The sequence below is a fragment of the Diplotaxodon limnothrissa genome, linkage group LG10, assembly GCF_057381915.1.
Source record: "Diplotaxodon limnothrissa isolate DT_005_m linkage group LG10, D_limnothrissa_male_GT1.1, whole genome shotgun sequence".
Taxonomy (NCBI): Eukaryota; Metazoa; Chordata; class Actinopteri; order Cichliformes; family Cichlidae; genus Diplotaxodon; species Diplotaxodon limnothrissa.
In genome coordinates, this window is record NC_140605.1 from 14,235,629 (window position 1) to 14,260,905 (window position 25,277).

The window sequence follows — 25,277 nt, forward strand, 5'->3', positions numbered from 1 at the left end:
CAGGAGACTGAAAAGATTCGGCATGAGCCCCCGCATCCTCAGGACCTTCTATCACTGTGCCATTGAGAGCATCCTCACTGGATGCATCACCACCTGGTATGGCAACAGCACCGCCTACAACTGCAAAGCTCTCCAGCGAGTAGTGCGGTGCTCTGAACGGATAATTGGAGGTGAGCTTCCCTCCCTCCAAGACATCTACAGGAAGCGCTGCCTGAGGAAAGCGGGGAGGATCATCAAGGACTCCAGTCACCCCAGCCATAAACTGTTCAGACTACTTCCATCAGGAAGGAGGTTCTGCAGCATCCGGTCCCGTACCAGCAGACTGAGAGACAGCTTTTTCCATCAGGCCATCAGACTGCTGAACACGTCATAGACACCTCAGCTTCACTACTGGAACTTCAACATTATGCACTCCACACTGTATATAAATGCCACTTGTTTTGCACATATTCAACTCTGTATATTTTATATATTTTATTATTATTATTATTATTATTATTATTATTATTATTATTATTATTTTTTTTTTTTTTTTTTTTTACTATTTAATTTGTAAAAATGTGTATACACACACACACACACACACACACACACACACACACACACACACGTAGGAAAATATTTAGTATACACATCCAGAAATGCATACACTATTATATATTGTACATATATTTATTAGTTTCAGGTTGGCCATTCTTGTATTTTGCTCGTTTGTGTTGTTGTGTTTGCACATCTCTGTTGCTTGTGGGGCTCGCACACAAGAATTTCACTCGCATGTGCTGTGCCAGTGTGCCTGCACATGTGATGTGACAATAAAAGTGATTTGATTTGATTTGATTTGATTTGAATAATTTAGCATACCTGAGCTTTTCTCTGTGTTTTCCTTCCTTAAGAATGGCTTCTTGACAGCCACTGTCACTCACCCTTCTGATGATCTTTTAGATACTTTTCACCTGGTGAGGCTGTCTTAGGTCTGTCTTTTGTCTTCTACCTGTTCAATTTTCTCAGATTTTAGTGAGAACACATTGTACCCCATGCCAAGATATACAAAGCTTTTGACTAATAGTTTTTTGAGAATCACATTGGTTGGTGCAAATACTATTTTATGCCTATCAAACTCCATTATCTTTGGCATAAAAAAATAGATTCAGCTGAAGAAGCTTGAATAAACTGTGTGCTTTTGCACAAGGCTGATAGTAACAAAGTCCCAAAAGATATTCAAAATAGGTTCTTTGCTAAGTGTTCTGTTTTGAGTAAACACAACACTGGCTCATGTCTTGAGCTTGAATGATTCAAAGGTCAATGTTAAGTGGCTTAATAAACAACTGAAAATAAGGGGAAAAGCAGCCAGTGTCCAAAAAGAAAAAAAATCTTTAAAAGGCCTTCAAAAAACCTGGAGAACCAATCAATACCTTTAAAAAAAAAAAAAAAATTACAAGACTTGGAAGCAAAAACGAAAGAAATGAGGGACAGCTCGAGACTTTTGCACAGCACTTCGTGCACTAGAGCCTTCTGCAAACATCTGATCAGATGTTGATACTGCAGTAGTGCTTCCGAGGGCACATGCTGCATGACATTTCAGTCTGCAGGCTATGCACCCACCGACATTATGCAACTCCCGCACAAACGTTCTCGATTACATCGAGAAGTGGTTTGATTTCCTGGAGTTGAATGGATGGAGATGAACAGATTGATTTTCTTTGGGTTTTATTTTTGTTTTTAATCAAGAAAAACGCCATTATTTGACAGGTTTAGTCGGTGCCCATGTTTGACCAGTAAGTCCTCTTTGATATTTGGTGACCCCTGGAGGGAAGAAATGGCATTGCACTCCAGGATACAGATCGACCTATACTGTGTGCTAAATGAGCCGGTGTTCATACAGTACTCAGTACAGGCTGCTTAGAACAGACTGCGATCCAGAGTCATCACCTGCACTCTTCTACACTTATTTAAAGTGACTTATAAAGTCCTGGCGAGGCCACCAGTTGGGGGCGTGGTTTTCTCTGACAAGCAGTACCTTTCCTCATATTTGTAATGTTTTGCCCTCCCCTGTAGGCAGTCACATGAGCAGTGTCAGCTCTCCCGTGACACTTTTTAACAAATAACAGAGGGAACGAGGCGTGCCGCGGTAGTTGTATTATTATTGGGCAGTACATCTTTCGCAGCATCCAACTCTAGGGGAAGCTAATCTCGGTCAGCCAGCCCATTGCTTCCACATTTGTGAGTCTACTGCGCATCTGACGCGAGAGACTTCTCCACACAACTGACACAGGCTCAACCAAACACCCAGCTTCCAAACCAACAAAAGGAGTTCACAAGCAGGAAGTGGTTGAAAGTGTGCCGAGAGGTAAGGTTGACTCTGCTCGGTGTTTTAGCTGGGGGCGGGGGGAAGGCACATCACATCACGGGGCGCGTTTCGTGGCAAACATGTTTGATTTTGCCGATTGAATGACAGTTCAGGAGCATTTAGATCAGCTGTGTTGTTTACATTATGGCGGGATCAGCCGGCCCGAACTTCCTGACCGTCGGGCTTGGGGAGAAATTTACCCAAAATGCACCAGCACACGCATAGTTAAGCTTTTGCCCCGATTTACCCTTCTCTGGAGATGTAAAGTTTTTATGCTCCAGTTGCTCCACCCCCATCCAACGTACATGTGACGGAAGCGGTGATTTATTTTACCTACCTACATGTTTATAAAAATAGGGTCCGGGGACCCAGGAGGGCCTATAATTCCCGATAGACTGAATCGTGGTTTTCGTCATCATCATCATTTATCATCGTAAACATCAGCACAGTGCGTCACTGACAGCATCTTGCAGAGCATGCGCCATAATGCCCGTTTCAGCATCAACTAGAATACAGGAACTCACAAACTGATGCATGTGGCTATCTCTGAATGCTTAACTTCCCTTTTATAACAACCAAGAAGTCGTTTGTCATGATGGGGGTAAGCCTATGTAATTTACGAAAGACTTGCAACTAACACAAAACAAATAACAGCTGAGAAGCTCTGTGAATTCAAGTGCCTTTCTGACGCTTTCTTTAGTTTGTCTCAAATGAGACAAAGGAAAACCTCATGTGAGCAGGTGACACCAATAAGTGTTTGCCCTTTTTTGTTGTTATCCTTGAGAAATAGATCTAAATTAACTGTCTATTTAACAGATAGTATCATTGACATAAATCAGTTGCTAGCTAGAACCCTCTATAATAATTTGGAGAAAATGTACCTGGCGTGTTCAGTCAAGCTCTGTTGTGTATGACTTAGGTGGCAGTCTGGGTTTCCTATCATGTGATTTCTGTAGCTGAGCTAATAGCTTTCAGAAAGCTGCTCTGCTGGTTCAGTGATGAAAAATATCTCCTTGAGGAATAATTACAAAGCGAATGCTGAGAGGAACAAAACACGCAAGGCCACCTGGTTGCTGCTCAGCTGAGGTGGCTGCTGTTTTTTTTTCTCTCTCCTGTATGTCAAAACAGACAAGCAGCTGTGAATCAGGTGACTACAAATACCGACCTGAAGTGTGAGCAGGAACTTCATAATGAAGTCTGCTATAAACTTGGCCTGCAGATTCTTTCTGCAGCATGTGAGCGTTTGATCGTGATGATAAAGAAAAAACAAAAGTACTTACTTTTAAACCAGCTAATTCTCAGCTGGTGAAGAGTAACTACTTGATCAGGGCTTGTAAGTATTTATAAGACGTTCTAGGGCATTTGCTGTTGTTTCACATGATGATCACTTGTTTTTAGGAGGCACTGAAAGGGGCGAGGAGGCAAATTCTCAGCGTGATTTCAAAACTGTGTGAAAATGGAGTTCCTATTGACCGTGCCACGCCCTTTAGCCTGCAGGCTTTCATATGTCCAAGTCAACAAAAGGAGAATGGGAGATAAGTGAGAGATAAATTGGGCTTAACAAATGACAGCAATCTGTGTTGTGCACAAAGCAGACAGACAAGGTAGAAGTGACTCAGGCCATCAACTCCAAGTTCAGATGCTGCCTGCCTGAAGCAGATTAAACTCCGTAGAACTGCTTCAAAATGGTTTTAAAACGGTCTCTATTGGTTTCTTTTTTTCCACAGGAGTAGACTAAGCAGAACCTCTTCTCTGCAGCCATGTCAAACGAACACACGCCCCTGATCACCTCAGGGGTGTGCGGTCTGAATGTGACTGCAGCGGTATGTGGCACGGATGCGGACCCCACCCAAGAATCCAGCTCCGGGACGCCAAATCAGAATCCTCGAAAATTGAACACGTTTTTCGGTGTTATGGTGCCAACTGTCCTCTCAATGTTCAGCATTGTGCTATTTCTGAGAACAGGTGAGAGGCGCATGTTTGAACAGATTTTAAAAAAGCCATGCTTGGCATGTTTTTAATGGCTCACGTCATTGTGCTGTAGTGACTCACGTGGTGTGATCTCCTTCTTTGCAGGGTTTGTGGTTGGTCATGCGGGCCTGTTGCAGGCTCTTTTGATGGTGGTTGTAGCCTACACCATCATATCTCTTACGATACTGTCCATCTGTGCTATTTCCACCAATGGTGCGATACAGGGCGGTGGAGCGTATTGTATCCTTACAGACCAAACTGTTTCAAACTTTTTTTTTTAAAATCATCCTTTGCCACAGTTTCAGGTGAACCATAAGCCTTAACAAAAACACAATCAGACATGATAAGCCGGTCTCTGGGACCCGAGTTTGGAGGAAGTATTGGTTTAATGTTCTTTCTAGCAAAAATCTTTGCATGTGGAGGCTATGTTCTAGGTCTCGTAGAAGCCATACTTGATGTATTTGGTGCAGATCCCGGTAAGGTCCTACTCGTATTTTGTTTCACTATATATATATTTTTTCCATTAAATGATCTACTTCATTTACTTTATCCCATAAGTTTTCTGCCTGATTTTTTCTTTTTAGACTCCTCTGTGTCCACGGGCGTGCGGGTGCTTCCCCAGGGTTACTGGTACACAGTGTTGTATTCTGCAGTAATCCTTCTGCTGTGTCTGCTTGTGTGTCTGGTGGGCGCCCACATCTACTCCCGCACTGCCTTCGTCATCCTTCTGGTGGTCACTGTATCGCTGCTGTCTGTCTTCATCAGTTCTGTAGCAGTCAAACCTCAAGAATTCTTCATTACCCACCACGGACCTAGCAACCAGACCCTCCATTACAACGCCAGCTACACTGGTTTCAGCGCCACCACACTGAAGAACAACCTGGGCCGTAAGTATAGATGGGCCACAAGTGTTAATGCTTGTAAGGACAGGGAAGCATCTATTTAAGGTCTTGCTGAGGTTCCTCTTTTTTTCCCCCTTTCTCTCTAGCTGGTTACTCGTTGGACTACAGCACCAACTCTGTCATGTCTTTTGCCACCGTGTTTGCGGTCATGTTCACCAGCTGCACAGGAATCATGGCTGGAGCCAACATGTCAGGTGAAAATTTGTTGGGGGTGACAGTGCTACTAGCGATATTTTTAAATACTTTCCTTTTTCTTGAACGTTTACGTCTTTTTGATTATTTGAACGACATTTCAGAGGCAGATATTGCAGTTTCTACCAAAATCTAGTGGTAGATTTAAAAGCAGGACTTTCACTTCCTGTTATCGTTTCTTATATTATCTTGCGTTACCGCAATACCCAAAAGATCTCTGACTGTTTTCTCAAGGTCTCCTCATGGTGCATTATGCACTGCGCAGAGGTCTTGAGTCATCCCTCATTTCTTTATATTTTGTGAGGAAAGAATTTAAATGCATGGAGTAATTTATTGAAAAGTGCAAAGATACATGAAAACATGAGAGGAAAAGACAAAAACAGAGTCTAACAAGCTTGAAAGTCAATATTTGGTGTGTTCAACTTTATTCTTTAATGCACCCTGTCATGTCTTTAAGTAGTCTTCACTAATAGTTCTCCAGGCCTCTTGAAAGACATTCAAAGCTCGTCTTTGGATGTTGGCTGCTTTTTGTTCCATTTTCTGTCACAATGCTTCGATGCTGATCGTGCTCCACTGTGTGGTTTTTCTGTCCAGGTAGGTTTTTTTTCTGCATTGGTAGTATGTTTGCAAACTGATGACATTCATAATTTCATCAATTTTAGCAAGGTCTCTGACACCACTGACTGAAATGGAGTGCAGAACCTTGACAGAGTCTCCACTGTGTTTCACAGATGGCTGTAAATATCCTTGACCTCCTCTGTACATATTTCCTTTTCTCTTAAGAATTCCTTGATAGCCATCCTTTCACAGAGATTGTTTCTGATAAAGCTTCAGCGAACAGTTTATGGATCAACTGGTGGACGAGATTTATTTCTCAGTTCTCTGTCAGGCCTTAGCTGGACCTTTTCTCGTTTCTTAAGGGCATGACTTTCAGATAATATTGTGGATATTTTTTAAGACCTGGAAACAAGTGGACAAGTAGACGTTTGTTCTCCACTTGTCCAGGTTCCAAATAGTTTTTAAGGACACGCTGCACACTAAGCTGACATGTGTCAAGTTTTCAGCTGATAGCTCTTTGGGAATCATGTAAATATTTAAAAAATACTTTTTTGTATCTATCAAACTTTGTTATCTTTTCTTAAGAAATGGCAACAAATGATGTCTGTGAAGGTTCTCAGTCATCCAGGTCATCGTAGTCTAAGGAGCTTGGAAGGAAAAGCGTCTGGACTTCTTTAAGTTGCTTGAAGACGTTTCACCTCTCATCCGAGAAGCTTCTTCAGTTCTAAGGTCAAATGGTGGGGAGTCCCAGATTTAAACCCAGTGGCAGTATTATCCCCCCAAAGAGGGACAAAAGGACCCCCTGATGATCCTCTACCTAATCACATGAGCCGAGGTGTGAAACTGGGTGTGGGTCCCAATCAGCCAGGGTTTCGGGTGAGCTCATTGTGAAACCTGGGCCCACCCTATCATGTGATTTCCTGAGGTCAGATGGCCCAGGGTGTGAGTGGGCGTTAAGGCGTCTGGGAAGGGATCTCAAAACTGGATTATAGATGGCAGACAGTTCGTGTCGCAAACCACTGGGACTCTCCACCATTTGACCCTTAGAACTGAAGACGCTTCTCGGATGAGAGGTGAAACGTCTTCTAGCAACTTAAAGAAGTCCAGACGCTTTTCTTTCCAAGCTCCTTAGACGGCAACAAATGATGTGTTTTTGCAACACGTTGCTGGTAACAAAGTGCCTAAAGGTACAATTTAAAATTGGTTCTGCGCTAAGTTGTCTGTTTTGTGTAAACGCAACACTGGTTCATCCCTTGAGTTAGGTGTCTTTTGGGTGTCAGTGTGAAGTGGCTTATGAAAGACATTCTTCTGGAGATGGTCAGGTGCAATTACTGGAGTGTAAATGAGTGAAGAAGCGGCCAATTCAAAAGCTCTTTTGAAAGCCTGGAGAACTATTCCTTGAAACATAATAGTCTGGCTCCTTATCAGAGAAGTATAAAGAATCGGTGGTGGCTCAAGACCTTTGCACAATACTGTATGAACATGCAAAAATTGGTCTCACGTACATAAACATGCACTTCATGACAGCAGCTCTTACTCCACTCATCTCTGCAGGGGAGCTGAAGAATCCGAGTGTTGCAATCCCTAAAGGCACCATCATAGCCGTCAGTTACACTTTCATCGTCTACGTCCTGCTCTTCCTCATGATCAGCGCTACCTGTGACAGGTCGGAAATGGCTTATCAAATATAAATGACATAAAAATAGGACGTTTGAGTTATGATAACAAACATATTTCTTTAGGACCCTGTTGATTCAAGATTATGGCTTTTTGCAACGGATCAACTTATGGCCACCGTTTGTCACTATTGGGATATACTGCGCCTCACTGTCAGCAGCGATGTGTGCCATGATAGGAGCGTCCCGTATCCTGCATGCTCTTGCTCTGGATCACCTCTTTGGTAAGGCTCATCCTTTTTTTTAAAATATTTTTTTATACTTCTTATGGGATTAATTATGAAACTTTAATGGTTTTCCTCAAAGGCTTGCCATTAGCCCCAGCTGCCATCACATCAGCTTCAGGAAATCCTTGGGTGGCGGTGCTGTTCACCTGGGGCCTGACACAGGTGAGTTCCTGCAGCCCGCAGGTCCCTGTTTTTGAAATTGGAACTGGTTGACTAACCTGTAGTTTGTGGCTTGTTGCAGTGCGTGGTGTTTGCAGGGGAGCTCAATGTGATAGCAGGTTTGGTGACTGTTTTCTACTTACTTGCCTACGCTGCAGTTGACTTGGCCTGTTTGGCGCTTGAGTGGGCATCAGCTCCAAATTTCAGGTAATGAGCACAGACTGTATATTAAAAGATGGCTGTAGCCTCTGGGTTAAAAAAAATGGAGCCAATGGACGAATGCTTTAAACTAGGATTTTTTTTTTTTTTTTTAAAGGTTAACTCGTATGGACCCAAAACCTTACTACTTGCATGATTAATCACCTCATTAAACACTTTTAAACACTTAAACTTTTGACTTAATGTGCAAGTTAGCATAGTGTTCATGTTATAAAATGTAGCCCTGTTTAGTGTAAAACAGCTGATAAAGCACTATATGTGTAAAAAGTTGCTACCACACTATCATGCTGTGCCCAGTGCTTTTTGATTCAGAGCCACACCTTGCTTGTGATGTCTAGTTTCAAAATATGCACATGTTAATGACTAAAATGCTTAACTCATGCTTAAGGTTTTAAATTCTGCAAAATGTCTTAAGTAGAGTCGTAATAAATACTGATCAACCAGTAGTGAAAGAACAATAAAAACTTGTGTGGTGTCTGCTGACCTCTGTCAGTGGCAACTCATTGTTGACATTGTGGAACCTACAATGTCGTTACATTAACAGACAACAGCAAGCTTCATCATATTAGCATGAATTCAGCAGGAGGATAAGTTGCAGTGAAGCTGCAGCAATAATGTGTCACTGCATTAGCTGATTTTGGTTATAATCTGAATGGTTTCCAGCAAAAGTGAAAAACATTTTAGGTTTGCAAATGTGAGAACTTGTTGCTTTTCTGTATTATCGTGAGGTTATTGTTTAATTGTTAGGAGTCTGTGTTGACAAGAAAGATGTGATGGTAATTTTTCAAAAAACGTCTGACATTTTCAGAGAACAAATGGTTAATAGATTTGATTGTGACCGCAAAGCAGTTGAAAGCACTTAGTAACAGGACTGTAAATATCACAGCCCGAGAGCATTTTAGTCCTTCTGTGCCTACATTTAACATTGTGCTATGGTACCATGAAAGTGTAATCAATTAATCAATTCTGGAAGGACATAAGAAAACACTTGTTCTGTGACACTACAAAAGCTAAACATATATTGCCATAAAAGTGATATCCATCCGCTCGTGCTGTTCATGTCTTGTCTGTGTGTGTGTTTAACAGACCAACCTTCCAGCTCTTTTCCTGGCACACCTGCCTGCTGGGGATTGTGAGCTGTTTGGCCATGATGTTCGTCATCAATCCCGTGTACTCCTCGGGCAGCATCGTGCTCCTCCTACTGCTGCTGCTTTTCCTCCACTACAGATCGCCCACTAGCAGCTGGGGCTACATCAGCCAGGCTCTCATTTTCCACCAGGTTATCTGGACACAGTCACTCGCACTCATACACACAAAGTCCAGCATGCACTACAGTTTCTCAATAGTTTCGCTTCTCTTTATCCGCTCTGGTTTTTAGGTGCGCAAGTATCTGCTGATGCTGGATGTGAGGAAAGACCACGTGAAGTTCTGGAGGCCGCAGGTGTTGTTGATGGTGGCCAACCCCCGCTCTTCCAGCCAGCTCATCCTGTTTGTAAATCAGCTGAAGAAGGGAGGACTGTATGTGCTGGGTCATGTGCAGCTGGGAGATCTGGGTAATGCTCATTAGGTGGCGTGTTATGGCCGTCTGCAGCTAACAGTATTAAATTACTCTTATCGTTGTGGTTTTGCTTATGACTTAACTGAAGTTGCTGCTGCTGTTGTTTGAAGGCCTCAGATACTCACATTCAGTATCAGTTTTGCACTGTTTGGGTTCTGTGACTAATTCGTACCAAAGCATTTTGTTACCTGTAGTGCTGAAACATTGTGTATTTATAGCTAAAACCTACCTTTTGATGTCCTGTGCCTGGAAAGCCTGACGCTATGAATCAACTTGCAGTCATCTGTAAGTTGTAGGATTCATATGAGCTCTGACAGGCCTGATCACACATACCATCATGAAAAGTTTCCTTGTGGGGACTTAATGTGCAGGAGCTTTTGCACTTGACTTTTTTCCTGTGGCACAGTAGCTTCAAACTGAGGGTTCAGATAGATAATTAGCTCCTTATTGATTTGGCCTTGCGGAACTACATTTCTTTTTATTCAATCCTTAATCCATACTGCCACAATCCACTATCCTGCTGGGGCCTTTCTGCGTGGAGTCTGCATGTTCTGATGTTTGTGTGGGTTAGGTTAGCTAAAATGATTATTCTAAATTGCCCATAGGTGCAAATGTGAGTGTGAATGGTTGTCTGTCTCTATGTGCTAGCCCTGCGATAGCCTGGGGACCTGACCAGGGTTCGACTCATTCTGTGGCATCTTGGAGAGGCTCCAGCTGAGTTGCTCCAGATGTTTATTTGAGTGTGGATGTGTGTGAATATCAGATAGAAAGCACTTAGACATAGAAAAACATGCTTTTATGAATGGGTGAATGAAACATGTTGCATAAAGCACTTTAAGTGCTTGAGCAGGACAGTGCTGTATAAGAACCAGTCCATTTACCACTCACCATTTCCTTGATGAAATTGCATCTATTAAATGAAGCTCTCAGCTTAGTTTTGGTGAATGTATTTTTCTGTCTACTCTGTGTTTTAGACACCTTGCCTTCAGATCCAGTCCAGCAGCAGTACAACTTTTGGATGAGCCTAGTTGATAAACTTGGGGTGAAGGCCTTTGTTGACCTGACACTCTCTCCTACTGTCAGACAGGGAACTCAGCATCTGCTTCGCATCACAGGCCTAGGTAAGCTCATTTTTGTCTCCTCGCTTTTCTGGTGATTGCATTCAGTCCAGAGTGTGACGTTACTTTATGTGCTGACTCCTACATTCCTCTAAAAGGTGGCATGAAGCCCAACATGCTGATTTTGGGGTTCTATGACAGCTGCACTCCTGAGGACTTCCTCCTGCAGGACTCTGCCTTCTGCGACACAGCAGTGGAACGAGGCGGCGAGGATGAATTTAATTTTGGGGTTGACCTGCCTTCACTGCAGGCTCATTTCCCCCCCGTCCGGGATGCAGAAAGCCCGCGGTGGCTCGCACCAGAGGAATACGTTGGGATAATTTCTGACGCCATTAAAATGAACAAGAGCGTGTGCCTGGGTCGGTATTTCTTCCAGTTAGAGGGAGAAGATAAAGACAGCAAGGTTGACGGCTCGGAGCGGATTATAGACGTGTGGCCGCTCAACCTGCTCCAGCCGGGCAGCCGTGACTACGAGGACGTGTGCAGCCTCTTTCTGCTGCAGATGGCCTGCGTACTCAACATGTCCAACAAATGGCGGCATGCAAAAATGAGAATTTTCCTCAACGTGGGAACCGCTTCCAGCGACCAGGGATGGATGGTCAACGAAGAGGCCTTTCGAGAGCTGCTGAGGAAGCTGAGGATCAGGGCGTCGATAAAGATCGTGCCATGGGACTCTGTGGTGCAGCACCACACTCCCACCGCAGAGCCAGCACAAGCTCCGTCCAAGAGCTTCTTGTCAGCAGTGAACCACATGTTGATGGAGCACAGCTCGCAAGCTACCGTTCGCTTCCTGTATTTACCTCAACCTCCTTCACAACGCAGCCAGTCACAGGTGTTTCTAGCTCAGCTGGAAGCAGTGACCAATGAATTGGGTCCAACGCTTCTAATTCACGGCGTCACCCCAGTCACGTACACTGACCTCTGAGCATGTGCGGTGATGACTTTTTGTCATCGCAGTACGATTTGTCATTGAAATAGTGTCTTATCTCATTGTTCACTTAAATGCGGGTAGCAACGATGGTCAAGTAGCACTTGAGGTCTTTCATTTAAATATGATATTTCCTTATTTTTATATACTTGAACTATTGAACTGGCTTCAACTGAACCAGGAACCGGGAGAATACTTTGCTTTTGTTGATACAACCTTCTTCTTGCATTATCTTCAGACCTGTCTAAACAAAATCAGGCCAAAGGCTCTTCGTAACAAACGCGCACGTTGTTTTAAGCTGCGCGGGTTGCCCAGGGCATTACATATAAAATATATCTGTCTATAATTTCAGTGCTGAAATGCTGAGCTTTGGATTAACAAAAACGAGTGCAGAATAAATTCCTCTAGTTCAGTTTCTAAATGGCATTGTGTTCTTTTTGTTTGTACTTTTTTTTGCTGCCTACTTTCGTTCCTTCGCTCTCATGTTTCTGCTGGTTGCTGGACCAAGAGATCCAAAGACGTCTTTTGTTTGGGACCCTGTTTCATTCAGATTTGTATTTATTTGTTTTTGTTGTTGTTTTTCATGTCCTCATGCCAATTTATGAATTTTTTCCCCAGTGATATAAAAGGAATTGTTACAGTTTTGACATTAGAATGATACATTTGTTGCTATTATTTGTGTTTATTTTAAAAAAAAAAAAAAAAGTGGATTGGACTTGGTGCTAGCAGAGCAGACTCTAAAAGTACTTCAGAAAGGGTTATTCAGTTACGTTGGAGGTGATAAATAATGATAACAATAACGCTGAACAAATATATTTCATATAATCATATTTCAGTCTTTCATGGTGAGGATGACATTTCAGACCAGTAAAGACAAACAAGTTTTCATCACATTTTTACAAAATATTCAAGTAACCATATTTACAACATGAGATGTCACAACACACCGAGTTTGTTGTCACTGCTGAAAAAGCATCAGCGTGTTCTTGTTTGTGCTTGATGAGAACACTTTTGGACTCTTGCACTCTAATATTACTGAAATTACTGCCACAGGCACTGTCTGTTGTCATCCCTGGAGCTGTTACGTAAATTAATATTTTTGTTGTAACCACTTATGTGTTCAAACCACAGAATGTAATAAAAACAGATCAAATCTACATATCTGCCAGTTGTATTACGATTCTTTTTTTCTTTGCCTTCAGTGCAATTCTCACATCAGAAAAGTCATTCTCACTACTCTTACTGCAGAATAATTTACTCCGCCCACGTTAACTTTTCTCATTGTTTTTATACAGTGCTGTAGTTTTTCCACATACTTCACAGCTAAAGATAGAAGTTGTTGTGTTGATGCACTTTTCATCTTAATCTCATTAAAACACAGTTTGCACTCTTGATTGCTCACTTTCCTGATTACTGCATTAGTGTTTTTACTGTAATCCAGGGGTAGGCAACCTTTCTGATGACGAGTGCCATTTAAAATTTCCTCAGAAGTCAGTGTGCCATATGATTGCATTAGCAATAAATTTAATAACGCTCTATATTAACGGTTACACACTATATAGAACCACTTTATAGAATTATATTTGTTCACAGATGAAACCAAAAAAAAAAAAGACACTTTTTATCCATAACAAGAACTCCATAACAGCAAATGAACTATACAACAGAAAATACAAATGTTATTTATGGTCTCCTCACAACAATGATAAGAAAAATAAACTGGGCCAATATGGCATGTTTGTTAATACAGAGACACACATGTTAATGTGATCTCTGGTCTCCCACTCAGAGACATAGGTCTCCGACTGTCCAGCATTCAGACGGCTACCTGAGGACACTCATGTGAGAAAATCTGCTTACACAGATATGTAGAACCAAATACTGTCAATAAGGCCTCTGCAATGTTCTGAAGACAGTTAAACTTGTCAGGTAGTGATGTCCAGCAGGTGAAAATGCAAGCTCCATGAACACACACAGCTGTGGATTCCAGCTGCTTCGATGTTATATATATGATTTCTATACATTTTACACCAGATGGAAACTTTGGTTGTAAGCTTCAGATAATTATTTATTAAAAGCTAGACATTTTAAATGAGAATAAGAAGGTATTTCTTTGTGTCCCCCTTTCCCTGTTAATGCCCTACCTGGCCCCGCTGGCAAAACTTTGCTAGACCCGCCCCTGCACAGTTACCAGCTGTCAGCTACATTAAAAAAAAGGATCCTGGTGTTATTTGTCTCTCAGAAACAGTTCATAACTTCCCTTCAACTCATTCATGTCACCTAAAAGGTAAACCTGTTTCTCCATCCCCTGCTCAGCTCTGATGATTCAGTAAGGACATCTCCTGGTTTCATCTGCATGTTTCCCTCTCACCAGATATACAAACCGATATCATGGCCAGCAGCTTTTACAGCTGTGGCTCCAGCAAACATCAGCTACTAGAAAGTAATACTAAATACATTCTAACAACAGCTGATCAAGCTTAAACGTGCTGCTGTTGTTTAACGCGACATCCGGCGGTTTCCTCTTTGTGGTGCAAAGTTGGTGATAAACAAACGATCAGCGGATCATTGATCGTTTCATGATTGAAGTAGCAACAGGTGAGAGAGGGGGAGAGAATGAGAGAAGAAGAGGCAACTGTGCAGCGTAATGACAGAATAACTCCAGCTTTGTGTCTTTTTTTATTCTAGCTGAAGTCCGGGACAAACTGTTCCTTTTCACCTCAATACGAAACGCATAATATTTTCTCTGAATACGGGACGATTCAGTCTTTTTACAGGACGGTTGGCAACTCTACTAACTAACCTTATGAATAAAATAAAGTTCACTATTAGTACCATCAAAGCACCCACCCAGCTGTATAGAAACTCCGTCATGCTAGCTAGTACGCAGTACGAGTTATTGTAACTGACTGTAAAAAGTCAGCAAAACGAAAATAAACTCCACCTAAACTTGGTTTATATCTGACCCAGATGGACTGCAGGTCATAACTTCTTACCTGAAGTTCAGTTCACCTGACACTCAGACCGGCGGCCGCCTGGGTCTCTCCTCCTGCCTCCCCTTTCTCTCATCCACCTGCTGGCCTCCACCACTTGCTAATGTTACTGAATCTGAGGAAGCACCACCACAGCCACCAGGCACGTGCAGGGGGGGGGCGGAAGGGGCTTGAGCACCCGCCCCTTTCCTGATGGGTGCCCAAAGTGCCCTTTTGTTGAGGCAATTGTTTTTTTGTTTTTTTTTAATTATTTCTTTTTATATGTGTGTGTGCGTGCGGAGTCCTGTCTGTGCCCCTCAACAATAATATTTAACTATTAATCACAGTTTTGCTAAATAAAAGGATCTGGCTTGTATCAGTCACATGATCTCATTTAACCAATGATCGCAGAACGCGCTGGTTACGAGCCGGGAACGAGCTCACAAAGAGCACGCGCATTTTTTGCGGTCCGGAGCTGTAGGAGAAACACAAGTTAACTCAGAGACACAGACTGATGCGACAAAACCAGTAAGTAGGTGTACAGCGTACACTGTAGTGTATAGCACACAGGAGTATTAGCTTATTACGTACACGTTGGTAAGCTGTCTTGTGGCAACTGACGAACTGAAACAAACGAGCGTGCTGTGTGTGCAACAGCGCGACAAACATTACCTGTCCTAACTGCACAAGTAGTGCTGGTCATAGCTGCTAGCTCACTGGGTAAGGCTGTCATGGGTCTGTAGCTCTGTCACCGTTTTAGGGAACATATTTAGTTTTAAAGTAAGTTACAGAGCATTTCCTGCCTTTCTGGGGGGATTATATTTCACTAAAAAACGATCTAATATGCATGTCCACATAATAATGATTATAATTATAATATTTAAAAAACACACGCTGTATTTTAAAGAACGTACATTAAGAAACAGATTATATTAGATTTATATTTTAAATAAGACAAAATGCTGATTTTACAGCAGCAAAATTATTGTATCTCTACAGTTTAAAAATGTAATAAGCTTTCTCCCTGCACAGAGTGGATAGTGAAACAAATGGAATCATCATAAATACATTATTTCATATTTATTACTTTTTTCCCCTCATTGCTTTATTATTGTAGCTCTAGTAATAAATAATAAGGGAAGGATTCTGGATCAGCACCATGATGGAAACTTGTGCCCACAGTATATACAGTATTCTGAAGAAGGTCTAAAATGTCACTGTGTGTGCATGTGTGTGTTTTATGTATATGGATTTTTAAATTATTACTCATGATATAACATTGTCCAGACATGCCTGGTAAGGACATGAGGAGGAAACAGTAGGAGCTGTATGAGGCTACTAAAGGTAATGGATCCCTCAGCAGCTGGATTACAAAGAGCACAGGTAACATTAACACATGTACCAGTTGTTGGAGAGATATTCCAGTATAAACAAAAATAATAAGCACAACTGAAATGTTTTGCTTCCATAACATTTTTCTGTCATCATTTTATTATAGATTAAGTGTAAGAGTTGTTAAGTGTGGATAATTAAATAATAGTTTATTGCAATAGCAAGTTGTGCCTTGTTCTCAGATGGACAGCAAGTGGAGAGTGATATATGAAATGATGGGATGGAAGGAAGAAGAGAAGCAAAGAGTGATTCACAGTCTAGTTTATTTCTCAGTTTTTTGTTGCCTTATGGTTCCAAGCGCTGTCACCAATCTTTGCATTTTGTTATTATCTCATGACACTTGTTTAATCAGCTACCATCTCTCCTATGGAGTTTTTAATGTCTACAGTCTCAGATCAGCACAGCCCTGCCCTCCAGCACTATCAGCAGCAGGAGCAGCAGCAACACCTTAACAGCAACATTGTACCCATCAGGTAAAACATAGGCTACGTTTGCTTTGCCTTGTTACCCATATTAGATTCTTGATGAATGTGTGTTGTTGTTATTCAGCCTGGTTCAATGTGCCCCTTTTTAGCTTTAAGCACCCGCCCCTTTAAACGTCTCTGCCCTGACAGCCACCACCAAACAACTGAGTTATTTTTACACACCGACCAGCATCTGGCCAATCCACCACCTTTCATTGTTTATACAGTTACAAAGAGAAAAAAAAAGTCACCGGGCCACCGAGCAAATGCCCGGTATGCCTGACGGCCAGTCCAGCTATGGGCGTGGCATCAGTTAACCCTTTGCATGCCTAGGGTTGCCAACCCCTGCTGTAATCAGTTTACTACTTTTTCATATTTGTATGAAAGAGCAATCAAACTCTCTCAGGGGTATGAAATAACCCTTTGATTGAAAGCAAACCAAGCCACATACAAAGTCACACAGATCACCTTTCATCCCTATTCTGAACGTCATCAGGTCATCTTGACCATGTCAACATGCCTAAGGTAAAACGGTGAAACCAGTTTGTTGTCTAAGAGTTAAAACAGTCGTGAATGGGTTTTATTCACCATAGAGTTGAAGTAATTCAGTAATATTTGAGTGATAATTTTCTCCTGCAGAAAAAAAACAACCTCAATATCAGTGCAGATGGAGTCACATGACTACTCCCTGTTTTCACCGGTCCAATCGTTTTTCTTGCATGAGCTTCGTAGTTTCCTAATGAGGAATGTCGACATCCGAAGACAGTCCGGCAAGAGCATTGTAAGAAGCGCAATCTGTAAGTTGTTGGAAAAGTGACATGTTAACGTATTGGAGGGGATCATTTCTAAGCTATAACAGTTTAGCACTTTATAACTGACCTGGACTGCGTGTGATAGACAGCCAGTGGTGCAGCTGGAGTGACCCACGGTGTTCAAAGCCTCACGAGCAAACGCTGTGGCGCTCTTCATGAAGCTGTTCACTTTCACATTTTTTGTCATGTTGGTGGACACCAGGAAGGGAGCCACACACTGAGGAGAGATTAAGGGAGCCAGAGTTATTTGGCTTTTAACTGAAAAAAAAAAAATGAAATTTTGAAATTTGACCAGAGTTGCACACTTTACCTGGACAGTAATTCCCTTTGACTTGTACTCTGCATGGAGACACTGAGAGAAGTATGTTACGAAAGTCTGGAATAAAGAAGAAAACAGACAAACCAACAAGTGAGCATCATCAAACCGTGTGCCAGTGAGAAAACATTACAGTGTGACGGGGTCAGCGTATATCTGAAACAATGAGTGCAAGTACGTCATACTGAAACAGCACCTTGGAGGCAGAGTAAAGCGTCAACAAAGGCTGTGGATGGACACCTGTCATAGACGAGATGTTGATGATCAGCCCCTTTCCTCTGGGTCAAAGATGGAAGGCAGACATCCATTACATCATCCCATACCTTGCTACCTAATAATCACTTTAAATTTGAATGTTTCTGTCTTTACCTTTTAACCATGTCTGGGAGAACCAGTCTGGTCATCTGAATTGAGACAACATAAACTCATTTAGGTATCAATCAGTGGTTATTTATTGGAGAAAGCTGTGAAAATTACTCAGAAATACCCACAAAGACCTCTCACCTGAGGGACTGACAGTATGTTACAGTTGATCACTTGAGTGATTTTCTGGTCAGAAAAACACAGAAAATGAAAAAAGGATTGTTATCAGAAGAAATATATTAAACAGTTCATTAACTGTTTAATAACATTAAAACACGACAACGCTTACCTGTTCAGCATCCGGTATTTCCAGGAAATAGGCAAAACAGTCAGTACTGGTCATTCCCACATTGTTAACTATGTGGCATAAGGACATGCAAAATTAGCAGCTTCAGTAAGTAAGTATGTAAGAAAAAGGCAAGTTGGAAAGTAGGTGGGTATGTATTACCCAGAATTCCAATCTGCAGGCCTTGTAGTTCCTTGGCTATGGCAGTGTAGATACTGTAGCCATGTGTGAAGTCCACTGGGATGGTCTGAGTCTTTCTTCCATACACACCCTCTGACGAAAACAAACAATATATTTTTGATTATTTTGTCTCAATAGCCGCAGAAAGTAGTATTTTCCTTGAACTCACCGATTTCTCTGGCAACAGTTTGAAGCTTGTTATCACATCTGCTTATTAAAACAATATCCAGGCCTCTTCGTGCCAGCTGGAAGAGAAAAAGAGAGAGTTTGTGGCTGTCACACAACAAGGAGACAAAGTCAGTCAAATTGTTTTATAATTCTGAACTTAAAAAACACATGTCTTGGTCTTGGAGTTTACTATCAACAATTTTATTAACTGTGAAAACTTATTTATAAGCTAGCTGTAAAATTGATAATTTTTCACACTGCGTGAACAAAAATATATTTGCAAGAATGATTATCACATCAACAGTACATCATGAGGCGATATTAATTGCTGCATGACTACACACTACCTAAAACTCCATCGTAATAACGCAGCTACATTATAAGATACTGAAATTCACAACTTTCTGTTTTCCATGAAAAGAAGTGACAAAAGTAACAAAAGAAAGTCTCGGCTACAAAATAGCTGTGTGTGTGTGTGTGTGTGTGTGTGTGTGTGTGTGTGTGTGTGTGTGTGTGTGTGTGTGTGTGTGTGTGGGAGAGAGAGCGATTGTTAAGGGGAGCTGATGACTCACCTCAGTGGCATAAGCTTTACCAATACCAGATGTGGCACCGGTGACAACTGCACAGAGGAGAAAGCAGAAAAACGTCAGATCAGTTTTATTTCTTTCAACACTCCTGTCAAACCCAGCAGGAGTTTTAAACATGGATTTGTTGTGGACAAAGATAATGTGTTTTGCTTTCCTTATACAAAAATACATTTTTAAATGTGGATTCAAAGCAGAAACTTCCATTATTTCTGATCAGCAGTACGGCACAACCAGCATTACTGTGAATGTAGTGATAACCAACTAGTAAGATTGCTAGTTGACAGAGGATATCAAAAAGCAGAATAATAAAAATCAGTATCATCTGATAGGTTTACTGGAATAATAGCAGTCAAAACATGGGCAAAATTGTATCTATTAATAAAAAAGATCCAGTTACAGATTCTCGTGTAGAATTAGACTATTTTGTATTTAGTGCAGATAAACATATACCTCAAATGCAACTTTATTTGCATGCCTCATCTCAACGAGTCATTCCAAAGTAACAATGTAATTTTAGAAGCATTTAGGAGGAAATGTAACCAACACAAGAGTAAAAGTTGCAAGTGGAATGTAAGAATGTGATTTCAGAGTATTCAGCCTTGATTTAAATGAACGGAGTGCTGCAGCAGGCCTCTAGTTCTCTGAGAGTTTGCTTCAGATACGTGGAGCATTAAAATTAAACGCTTCTTCTCCTTGTTTAGTTTGTGCTCTGGGGATAGATAGACCTGTCCCAGATAAGCTTAGAGATTTGTGTGGCGGCCAACATAGCAGCAGATAACACATGTATTTTGACTGCAAACCAGTCAGTTCTATGTAAACCGAAGACACTGTGATGATCTGAGAGTTAGCATGATAAAAATGTTAAGAAAAGAGGTACCATGTCCAGGGCTTTGCAGTCCTGACCCTAAAACCGCCACAGCTGGCACTGTTACATTTGAAGAGTACGCTGTAATTCCTCTTCTTTAACCTTATGTCATGCGGCGGCTGTGTGAAGGCAAGAGAGGACCCAAATGCACGGCTCTAGACACACGGGGATGAACTCAAAGGCCGGTCTTTATTAACAGGAACATAAGAAGTCATACAAAACTATACTGGGAGCAACTAAAAGCTGAGGCGCTGGGAAGACACGGAAAATGCACACAACCTAGAGGGACGACGCAACACAGAACAAAGGGACACTCTGACATAAATACACAGAAGGTAACGAGGGAAGTGGGAACACACGGGGAACACAGCTGAAGACAATTACTCATGGCCGAGCAGGGAGGACACGAAACTGACGATACTGACACCAAGATGTGGACCTTAAACACAACACAGTACACAGAGATGAGCACGGAGAGAGAGAGGCAGAGAGAGAGGCAGAGAAGAAGGATGAATACGAGGGGATGAGGAGAACACAGAACACATAGGATGGGAACACGGTACCAGAGCAAACACCACAATAAAAACATGGACACAGGGGGAATCCAAATACCAAACCAAACAATCCAATGGACATAAGAAACAAAATACAAACTACAGAAAAACTAAGAACACTGGGTCAAAATGACCCAGGACCATGACACCTTACCTGCCCATTGTCCGTATGTTCTCAAGTCCACTTGCCATTTTGATGATAAAACAAACTCTCTAAATCCACACCAACATCTCCAAGTGATTTTCAGAAGGTAGAAAGTCACAGTCATTCCTCCAATGATGGCCAGTAGGTCAGCAAACAACATCTTGTTGCAGAGCTCCTTTGCTTCTAGCTCAGAGTACAAAATGCCAAAAAAGTGGCTCAACTGCCAAACTTTGGGCAGTGAAAACTGTTTATCTGTAACGCCCCTCCTCCTCCACATTACCCCACCCCTGATTGAATGCTGCTGTCATGAAAGGTGACCCTGCTGGACACATATGGCCCTAAACCTCCATTACAGACCACTTTTTGGAAGCACACCTAAGCTTTTGAGTCTTTACAGAGTTGTACACTATAATTTCATAATGATATTATTAAGAGTTTGTTCACTTAACATAAAAACATCAAGTTGCAGTTGATCGTAAGCATGCTAAACGACAAGGGAAAGCTCTTAGTTGTAACTGTCATGTCCGATGGCACAAAATGCAAAGTTTTTTGTTAAGATGTCTTTCAAACATGCTGCAGTTGTAGTGTTTCTGTTTTTTATTTTTGTCTTCAAGCCCAAGCTTACTTTCTCCAATATACAGCTCTTTCTGTAACCCGAGTCCTGTATGGTACGTATAAATGTCAGGATTTCCCTTTAACGCGCTGCAGGATGCAGCAGGTTCTAACAGCAATCACATGTGAATCTAATCGTCAAAAGCCTGGAAGTACGACTCATCAAATGGTGTCAGTGCAGATAAAAGCAATAACGTAGTTGTGACAGCTACTGACAGCTGATAAATCTCAGCTGCAGTTACAATCTGTCACCTTTTATTGTCAGTAGAAACAGTCCCATCCATTCATGCAACAACCAACGTCTGTACACTGATAAACTCAAAATGCTCTCGATAATTGTCTGAGCAACAATACATGTGATAGCCCATAAATGCTACACAAGCATATTTAGAGCTGTGATCAAGCTGCTATCATTAAAATGATAAAAAATTGAACTGGGTCACTTGCAGTGTTCAGAGCCATAATGACTCCCCGTGGCAAAATAAAGTGTGTTTTGTGTAAAAATGGGTCAATTCATATTTCTACAAGTGTGTCTTACATTACTAACCCCTCTCTACCATAAAAAAAATACTATATGCATTCAAGATTACTTATTTTCCCACTTTCACACTAAGTTTTAGCAGAAATAGCATAAACTACTGTGTCCCCGATCAGGTTTGTTCAGGTTCAGTTACCAACATGTGAAAAATTCAATTAAACTCCATTTGTGTGTTGTTTATATGGAGCTAAAGTTTAGCCCCATATAAACAACACACACGCTACAGATGATTCAGTATTGTGTAGAACCACTTAGCAACATCAAGTTTAAATCAACGTTTTATGTGTGACTTTATTAGTGTCTTACATCAGTGTGGATTCATTTTGTTTGCTTTGTTGCTTCAGTTTGTTTAGGTTTGTGGGGATTCATTTATGGGCAGCTCTCTTAAGGTGCCGCTGCAACATTTCAGTTAGGTTGGGATTTGCGAAACAAGCTAAAATCATCACGCCTCCACCACCATGTTTGACAGTCGGTGTGACGTGTTTTGACTGATATGCTGTGTTTGGTTTTCTCCAAATGTGGCCAAACATCTCCACACTGGTCTTGAGGACATTGTTCCAGAATTCTTGTGGTTGTTCAGATGAAACTTTGGAAACCTAAGCTGTGCTGCCATGCTCTTTTTTTTGAGAGAAGAGGCTTTCTCCTTGCAACACAAACAAGCCCTGCTTGTTCAATGTTTTTCTAACTGTACTGTCATGAACTTTAACATTTAACATGCTATCTGAGATGTGTTTTTGAATTTACCTGAGCATTTCACAATCTGATCTTGGGGTGAATTCTCAAAACTTCAGTTTTTATAGAGGTCACATTTATAGAGGTAAATGTGAGATACTTGTTAATAGTTCTAACAGCAATCTGGAAGTATAGTAGCAAAACTGAGGGATGGTTAAAGTTCATTTGTACTATAATACCCAAAGGGTATTTCAGATTGACCAAAAGTTATGTCGGACAATGCTAAGGATTTTCTATGAGTCTGTTGTGGCCAGTGCTATCCTCTATGGTGTTGCATGCTGGGGCAGAAGGTTGAGGTTTGCTGATGCCAACACACTAAATATACTGATCTGCAAGGCCAGTAATGTTGTGGGGACGGAGCTGGACTCCCTTAAGGTGGTGTCTGAGAGGCGGATGTTGTCCCAGATGAGGACAAAGGTGGATAATACCTCCCACCCACTCCATGACGTGCCGGCTAGTCACAGGAGCACGTTCAGCGAGAGACTGAGATTACCAGAAAGCACCACAGGAATCATTCCTGCCCGTGGCCATCTCCCTGTACAACTCCTCCATCTAATACACTGTAAACACTTCAATAGTTACACCCTTTTGCACATGCTCTACAGTAAAATAGCAAATGCCAAAGTTCACAGTTTAGAGTCAAATGTCAGTCATATATATTCTCACCTCTGTAATATTCTTGTCAGTCTTCTTGATATTTATGATTGAGCAATTTGTTATATTAGTCCTGTTTTTAAAATTTCAAATTCTGCGACCTATTGTATTACATAATTAGTTTAGTCTGTTACTGTCTTGGAGCAACTGTAACCCACATAATTTCCTTGAGTATTAGTAAATTATTCTGATTCTGAAGTAACATAAAATAAAATCACATGTCTCACCAACAAGAACTGCAAATTAATCATAATTATACATCTGTACTGTATATAAAAAAGCAACATGTAGTCTCTTTTCATGTCCATTCACTGTAGGTGTGGATCTATTGCATGGCGTTCCTCACAGCAAGAAGCTGTTGAGCAAAATCAATACAGCTCTTCCTGCATCTGGAGCTTGTGAAGGACATCTCAGTCATGCAGGACTCCTGTTCACTGCTAAACAGTTAGAGCTTCACAGAAAGAACCTTGAGAGCAAACTGCTGCTGAAGCTTAACCATCATCTCACTGAGTTAAGAAATGGCACATTTTTGCTAAATCTGCAGAAATAGATGCACACCCATACAATTTATGGTAAACTGAGCTGCCTTGTATGTACATATGTTGAAGTTGCCTCGTTCTAATGTTTTCTCTGAGGCTGCTGCCATTTGGAGCAAAAATGAATATATAGTTTACAGCATATCTTGTCACTGGAAATTGTTTGCACTGGTTTTTTTGGGGGGGGTTTTTTGGGGTTTTTTTGTCCCGTTTGACTCTTTTGCCATCAGAATTGTTATCTAAAGGCAAAGAAAGATGCCCAACGGATTTACTTTACCAAATTGACCATCCCAGCCTTGCCGTAATGGTCCATTTGATTCACCTTTTATTGTTTATTTTATTTTCACTTACTGAATACGGGACAGACTTGACTGGGGGAAAGAAGGGGAGAAAGAAAGAGGGAAAGAGAAACAGCTGAGAAGAGGGACGGGGGAGAAGGGCAAAAAACAAAAACCAACAGAACGGGCAGAGAAAAAAAAAAAAGCATATATCGATCACCTGGATCACCTGCTGAGAAAGAAAAAAGAAAACAAGCAGAAGAGAACAAGAGTACTAGAATAAACAACATCACAATGATATATGGGAATATGACAGTAAATACTAAATATTAAACATTATTGTGCAGCACATAAGATCAACAGAACACAGTGTGCTTTGAGGTAGGAGCCAAAAAGGGTGTAGTTTGTGGGTGTGATCACCCATGTGTACACCTGTGAGCATGGACGCGCTTGTTTTTTTTGTTGTTTTTTTTTAAAAGGTTCCTTCATGTAATGATCTGCTAGAGGGTGTGGGGGGGCCACAGCCCCGTCCTCCAGGGCATGAAGCAGGTATGGAGGAGATCAAAACTCCAGACATCCAGAGGCCCCCAGAACACAAGAGACCAAGGAAGACCAACAGAGGGGCAGCCGCGCCACTGTCCCAGAAAGAGCTGAGGAGAGTCCCAGATGAGGGCTCACTCAGCAGCCGCGGAGCAGAAGCCAGGGGGAGTTGCAGTGACGCGCCCGTGAGCTCCGCCGGCAGCCAGCCGTGCCTGAGTGACCGAGCCCCAGGCCGAGAGGCCGGGGGCACCCCACCTCCGAAGTGGCCCGAGCAAGCCCCAGGCTCCAGGCCCCGATAAGCGGCCGCCAAGGAGTGAGCCGGTGTGTACCTGGACGCCCATCCCCGGACACAAAGAACCACCAACGCACCGATGTCTGAGGGAGTCCGCCACTGGCAGGGGAAGTGGTGGTAGGGGGAGATAGGCCTC

The 25,277-nt window shown here is 41.9% G+C and overlaps 2 protein-coding genes across 2 annotated transcripts; one reads left to right on the plus strand and one right to left on the minus strand.

Annotated features, from left to right (window-relative positions):
• Positions 1–2,158: 2,158 nt before the first annotated feature.
• On the plus strand, positions 2,159–12,869 carry slc12a9 (solute carrier family 12 member 9). Its single transcript, XM_085363624.1, has 14 exons — positions 2,159–2,347; positions 4,075–4,312; positions 4,424–4,558; positions 4,657–4,794; positions 4,903–5,205; positions 5,307–5,414; positions 7,525–7,636; positions 7,713–7,870; positions 7,953–8,035; positions 8,115–8,239; positions 9,338–9,530; positions 9,630–9,804; positions 10,784–10,930; positions 11,026–12,869. The coding sequence occupies exons 2-14, from the start codon at positions 4,108–4,110 to the stop codon at positions 11,850–11,852; spliced, it is 2,709 nt and encodes a 902-aa protein (XP_085219750.1). The 5' UTR covers positions 2,159–2,347; positions 4,075–4,107; the 3' UTR covers positions 11,853–12,869.
• Positions 12,870–17,364: 4,495 nt separating this feature from the next.
• On the minus strand, positions 17,365–21,119 carry hsd20b2 (hydroxysteroid (20-beta) dehydrogenase 2). Its single transcript, XM_085363625.1, has 11 exons — positions 20,969–21,119; positions 19,381–19,427; positions 18,810–18,885; positions 18,623–18,733; positions 18,464–18,531; positions 18,316–18,360; positions 18,181–18,215; positions 18,008–18,089; positions 17,806–17,871; positions 17,563–17,712; positions 17,365–17,478 (listed from the first exon to the last, which is right to left on the minus strand). Exons 1-11 carry the CDS (start codon positions 21,117–21,119, stop codon positions 17,365–17,367), a joined length of 945 nt encoding a protein of 314 aa, XP_085219751.1.
• Positions 21,120–25,277: the final 4,158 nt, after the last annotated feature.

Coding starts and splice junctions, on each gene's coding strand:
- slc12a9 (XM_085363624.1), top strand. CDS start 4,108: ATGTCAAACGAACACACGCCCCTGATCACCTCAGGGGTGTGCGGTCTG. Junction 7,637..7,712: donor ATCAGCGCTACCTGTGACAG/GTCGGAAATGGC, acceptor ATATTTCTTTAG/GACCCTGTTGATTCAAGATT. Junction 8,240..9,337: donor GCATCAGCTCCAAATTTCAG/GTAATGAGCACA, acceptor TGTGTTTAACAG/ACCAACCTTCCAGCTCTTTT.
- hsd20b2 (XM_085363625.1), bottom strand. CDS start 21,119: ATGTTGTTTGCTGACCTACTGGCCATCATTGGAGGAATGACTGTGACT. Junction 18,886..19,380: donor GTAAAGCTTATGCCACTGAG/GTGAGTCATCAG, acceptor TTTCTCTTCCAG/CTGGCACGAAGAGGCCTGGA. Junction 18,090..18,180: donor CTCCCAGACATGGTTAAAAG/GTAAAGACAGAA, acceptor TCTTTGACCCAG/AGGAAAGGGGCTGATCATCA.